The sequence below is a fragment of the Rhinopithecus bieti genome, unplaced genomic scaffold (genome assembly GCF_001698545.2).
Source record: "Rhinopithecus bieti isolate Rb0 unplaced genomic scaffold, ASM169854v2 scaffold_21412, whole genome shotgun sequence".
Classification (NCBI taxonomy): Eukaryota; Metazoa; Chordata; class Mammalia; order Primates; family Cercopithecidae; genus Rhinopithecus; species Rhinopithecus bieti.
The window spans coordinates 2,820,570-2,826,736 of record NW_016811643.1 but is presented as its reverse complement, the minus strand read 5'-3'; the positions used below and the strand labels follow the sequence as shown (position 1 = coordinate 2,826,736).

General features: G+C 40.0%; 1 protein-coding gene across 1 annotated transcript; it reads left to right on the top strand.

Moving 5' to 3' along the window:
• Positions 1-878: 878 nt before the first annotated feature.
• On the top strand, positions 879-1,827 carry LOC108543731 (olfactory receptor 52M1-like). Its single transcript, XM_017894328.1, is given in 2 exon segments — positions 879-1,660; positions 1,662-1,827. Coding segments are annotated over 2 exon segments (948 nt in total).
• Positions 1,828-6,167: the final 4,340 nt, after the last annotated feature.

The window sequence follows — 6,167 nt, the reverse complement described above, 5'->3', positions numbered from 1 at the left end:
TTACCATAGCACATTTTCTCTTTACATTTTTAGCAGGTTTTGATATTTTATAACCTTATTTTAAAAGCTCTTGATCATTTTTGAAGGCATAATTTAAAAAAGCACAAATCTCATCCACCCAAAATCAACAGAAAAAAGCTGGGTCCAAATCTGCCTAGACAGTTTTCTATTTAAGGGTGTATGTTTCTCTCTCACATCATACACTTTAATACAATTAAACCATAGTTTAATCTGCCTCCTGCTATTCCCTGATATATTATACTATGATGTGAACATTATACCAGGAAGTGCTTATCTTTTAAAATATCAATATAATCTAATTCACTGAATGGATGTACTAGAATTTAAACAATGCTTTATTTGTGGGCACATTATTCCAACTTGACATTAGTAAAAAATTTGTTGCAAACATCTAATCAATATGTTTTTTATTAGTGAGTGTTGCTATTGATCAGTGATAAGAGAAGCATATGCAGGCACTGGCTAAACACATTACATGGATTTACATTTAACTATTACATGTAGAACTCTTTCGTATTTTGTTTCCTTCAGAAAAAGTTCCTTTGAGTAAAATTATGAGTTAAAAGGGATGCATAATGTTGGGGATTTTTACAGTGTGGTAGGGTGATTTAGTAAAAATCATGAGCATGCCTATTTCTACACTTAATAGCAGGTATTGTTATGGATAATTTATTTTATAAAACACGAAATGATTTTTTTTCAAGTTGGCATTCAGAACTCTTCTTTATTATAGGCACCACCAGTCACCCTGGATGGAAATGAGAATCTAGTCTACAGTTCCCAGAAGCAGTATCACTCATAAGAGTAAAAATCTGAAACTAAGAGCTCCTGTCTCCTGGAACCCCAGGTCCCTGAATATGTTAACCCCTAATAATGCCTGCTCTGTGCCTACCTCTTTCCAGCTCACTGGCATCCCTGGCCTGGAATCCCTGCACATCTGGCTCTCCATCCCCTTTGGCTCCATGTACCTGGTAGCTGTGCTGGGGAACATGACCATCCTGGCAGTAGTAAGGATGGAGCACAGCCTGCACCAGCCCATGTACTTTTTCCTGTGCATGTTGGCTGTCGTTGACTTGGTCCTGTCAACCTCTACCATGCCCAAACTACTGGCCATCTTCTGGTTTGGTGCCCATAACATTGATGTGAATGCCTGTTTGGCCCAGATGTTCTTCATTCATTGCTTTGCCACTGTTGAGTCAGGCATCTTCCTTGCCATGGCTTTTGATCGCTATGTGGCCATCTGTGACCCACTGCACCATACCTGGTTGCTCACCCATGCTGTGGCAGGTCGTTTGGGACTGGCTGCCCTCCTCTGGGGGGTAATCTACATTGGACCTCTGCCCCTAATGATTCACCTGAGGTTACCCCTTTACCAGACCCAAATCATTGCCCATTCCTACTGTGAGCACATGGCTGTGGTCGCCTTGGCATGTGGTGACACAAGGGTCAACAACTTATATGGAATGGGGATTGGCTTCCTGGTATTAATCCTGGATTCACTGGCCATCACTGCCTCCTATGTGATGATTTTCAGGGCTGTAATGGGCTTGGCCACCTCTGAAGCCAGGCTTAAAACCTTAGGGACATGTGGCTCTCACATCTGTGCCATCCTCGTTTTCTACATCCCCATTGCTGTTTCCTCTCACACACCGCTTTGGCCATCGTGTGCCTCCCCATATCCATATCCTTTTGGCCAACATTTACCTCCTCATCCCACCTATCCTCAACCCAATTGTCTATGCTGTCCGCACCAAGCAGATCCGAGAGACTCTTCTCCATATTAAGGCAAGGACTCAAACCAGGTGACTGTTCTGTATCTTTTTATTTTAGGTTCAGGAATACATGTAAAGGTTTGTTACATAGGTAAACTCATGTCACAAGGATATGTTGTACAGATTATTTCATCACGTAGGTATTAAACTCAGTACTCAATAGTTATCTTTTCTTATGGGGCATATAATACTTAGTCATGACAGGACAAAGCTCTAACTGGGGAAGCCCATGAAATGTCTGGGTCCTACCTGAACTTTGAGGATAAGAGTCTAAGAGCAATCCTAAAGTCTATTCTGTTTGATCATGGATTTTCTATACAGTATAGACCTAATATCTGAAAGTGAAGAAAATCGTGGCATGAGTTTTGTACTACAATTCCCTGTTTAACTATAAAATCAGGCAACATAAGCATACAGGCTACAGAAAATAAGATAATTTTTATCCTTTACTTTTTTGGTATAAAACTTCATTCCTCTTTGTAGAATGTTATAAAGCAGAATTTCTAGAAGGCAGAATTATGTTCTAACATCTTGGGCAGTTTACAAATTCTGTTAGTAAAGTTCTGGAAAATCTCAACTGTTGACAAGCTTTTCTGACCTTTTGGCTTGCCCCAGAAAAGGCCTTCAGTTGAGCATAAAAATAATATAAGTATGAGAAATCTTAATAGGACTTGGAGTGAGACCTTACCACCCGCAGGAATTAAAATCCTCAAACCAAGTCTTGCCCCATTTAGACAGATGAGTTTGCAATATTCTTAATCTCCTAATAATAGGGTTAGCTGAGAGCAGGGAAGAGTAGACAGAGAAGGGCATTAGAAGATTCCATTTCAGAGGCCCTGAGATTGGCATATCTGGTAGATAGGAGCCACACCAAAATAACGAAATGGCATAGAGGGAAGAAGGTAACGGGATTGTGAAGGGGGTTGGGGTAACTGATAAGCCAAAGGTGATGAGAATAGATGGAAGTCCTGTGGTGCTTGTAAACTTTGAAATGCTTCCAGATCTCACTGGATAATTCTTGTTGCTACTTCTGAATTATGATTTGACCACTTCCATTATTCACTGATCACAAAGGTTCTGTAATGAGGACTACTTCAGGCCAGAAACCTGCAGGAATTTTGTGGCAATGCATGACAAGTGGACAAGTAGAATGAAGCAGTCACTCCCAATCCTAGTGATCCAGAATTATGATTACGTACATTTTAGTTCTCAGATGTTTCCAATTTTAAATCATTTAACTACATTTACAAACAATAACATCTAAGAAGGCTAAAGTGACCGATTGTAGATTAAAATAAGTTGCTTTAGTGTTTTAAAGACAAAATTCTAAAGAAGCCAGTAATCAAACCACAGCTAGCATATAAACTTAATATCACTCCCACGACCCCCACCTCCACCCCTACCAAAAATGGAGGAAACTGTAATTGCATGAGCTCTTTTCTAAAGTTTAGTCTAAACCCTTGAACCCCTGACTAGTTCTAAATTTCTACATCCTCAATCTATGCCTAACTCCAGGACCAAGTTGAGTCACATTTTAATTTTCTCTATTGTCTTGACATGAGGTGGTCATTCCTCCATCTTTTTCAAGGTCTCTGCAGTCCAATGTCTGAATCTAACTACTGAGAGAAGATAGGCTTCTATGAACATAATTTTAGTGCCAAATGTCATCTAGTGATTAGTATCTTTTCCTCAACTCCAAATAAAAGTCTGAGCCAGAAACTTATTTTATAGATGATCTCCTAATCATGAGCCCAGGCATTGGAGAAGATGATATTCAAGTCCAGCAATAGCACCAGGGCTGAGGAAAGTGACCAGGAACTTTTGTCACAGGATATCTCCTTGGCATAATGCCTAAAATCCTTTTATACCATGTAAAGCAGAGTGTGCATATAGCGTGAGGGCTCTTAAAACCTGGTCTTAATTAAAACTAGTAGGATTAGTATTACACTAAGAACTTTCTGAAAGAATAACCTTAGAAACCCCATACCAAAGTATTTTTCCCTGGATGGTCTGCTGGGTCTACCACAGACCAAGACCAAACACCAATCATCTCTAGTGTCTTCACATGGTGTTGAATGATAGCAGATAAAGAGAATATCACTTGTGCGTATGCTACTATTTCACCCAGGGACAATCACTCATGACAAGTTCTATTATACTTGGGGTATGAGCTGAAGCACATTACAGCATTTAGTCCCACTGTCAGCAGTAATCATGGGTAGGCCTTTTCATGGTGAAGGTGTTATCTCCAAACAGGATGGAAGGGAATATACACTGGAGAATGCATATTATGAAGATAAGACAAATAAGTCCAACAATTGAATCTCTTATTCAAAGCCAATGTCACATTTCCCTGTCACACAAATGTTTCTTTCCCATCACTAACACTTAAAGTGGGAATAAAATACACTACCATCAGCCTCTTTTGAGTCTACAGGTCTTCACGGAAAAAGTAAAGATTGGGAGACAATTGAGAGAGCAGGCATTGTTGTGATTTTATGTTCTTAACAGGTGGCTAAGAACCTCTGCTCTGAAATCAAAGAGCAGAGATGGACCTGAAACAGTATCTGTCAGACCAGACATGTTGTATAATGTAAGCCTCAGTTTCCTCTTGAAAATGAAACTAATGGCAGCCTCTTACAGATTTTTTATAAGAATGTGATAACGTAAAATGCTTCTATAGTGCCTGGCACATAAAGAATAAAAACATGCCTCTTAATACTTACCATACACTAAAAGGCACTGGGGGTTGGAGGTAATGATAATGTGAGAAGAGTAACTGGAACAAGTTCCAGGAAAGGCCAGAGAATGTTCTCATCATGACTAATGAATGTACTGACCTTGGCTTTAGAAACATCCCTCCATTTGCTTCTCTGCAGAAAGTTGTATTAAAAAAGCCAGCTTTTCTCTGCTCCCCTTGGCTGCCTGGCACCCACTCATGTACATCTGAGGCTTTTCAACTAGAGTTACACCCACCTAATCAGCTCTGTGTTGGTAAAATCAAAACACCCCTAGACAATTCCTTGTAAAACAAGCATAAATCTTATAGCCACAGACCCAGTTATGTAAAAATATAATTGGCTTCAGGTTTTTCTACATCAGCCAGAGTGGGTCTTTGAATAAACATAAAATGAATCATAGATGACAGCCACATTCTACCAAGTCCAATTAACATTGATCTTAGTCAATTCCAGTTTATAATTCATTCTGATACAATTTTCAAAACACCCCCAGGAGTTTTCCTGTCACCTTCCTGTGTTAGATTTAAAACTGCAGTAGAGGATGAAGTGGGATTTTACAAAATTGTCACAAAGGAAGTCACATGAAAGAGGAATGCTTTCTGCTTATTGTTCCTTGTCTGGCCTTTGACCCAGACATGTCTTGTTCTGTAATATATGGTGCCCCCTCACATCATGACCTGTGGGCATTGACCTCCTGGATTCTCTGGTATTGTTGATCCACTGAAATCAGTCATAGGATCCTGGAAGAGACCAGCTGGTCCACATCTGTCTGGAACCCATCCTTCATCCTGACTGCAGGACTCTGTACAAACTGACCAGTATGATCATTCTTGCTCTCAGCCAAGCTCCTCATCTCACTGTGTCCCAGGAGCACTCAGAATTCACCCCACAGCACTGGGAGTCTTGGAAGCCTCAGCTTGAGGGTGTTGGGGGTGTGCTGATTCCAACGAATGTCTCCTCTACTGCCAGGCACCAGAGGATATTTTGTGCTTAACCTAATCTGAAGCCAGGAAGAAAAACCTATTCTACCACTTTAGATCCTTATAGAACTCTTTTCTGTATTTTGTGATCAAGACTTTTGAACTGAAAAGATAAGAATTGGATGTATTTTGTCTCTGATCTGATTTGACATCTCCCTGAGGTAAATGGTGAGTTCAGAATTTGCAGACAGAGTAGAATTGGTCACAGAAGAAATGAAAAGAATTCCCTAGGGAATTATTTGGGATGTTCTTCTTTGTCTCCATAGTTCAGTGTGACCATCCTTCATAAATTATACACTGTCCTGCCATTCCTGAATATTTGGCCAGTCAGAATGGAGGCTTTTGGAGAACGATTTTTTTCCTTTCTATCATTTGCAAGCCTCAAAGTTATATTCATGGCATAGTAGCCTGTATCCTGCTAGAGAGGCTTAGTAAGAGGCCCTGGCTGTCAGGACCTTCTCTGGTTGTACTCTAGAAGTTCAGGTATTGGCCCTGAGAAATGCCTCTGTAGAAAATCTGAGAATAAAAGCCTAAATCTGAGGGATATGACCTTCTGGAAATATTGCCTGACCAACACAAACCAGTATTATGTCTTCAGTGTTTTAAAATAAACTAATCTCCTTTTTAGGAAATACGGTTGACTACTTTTGTTT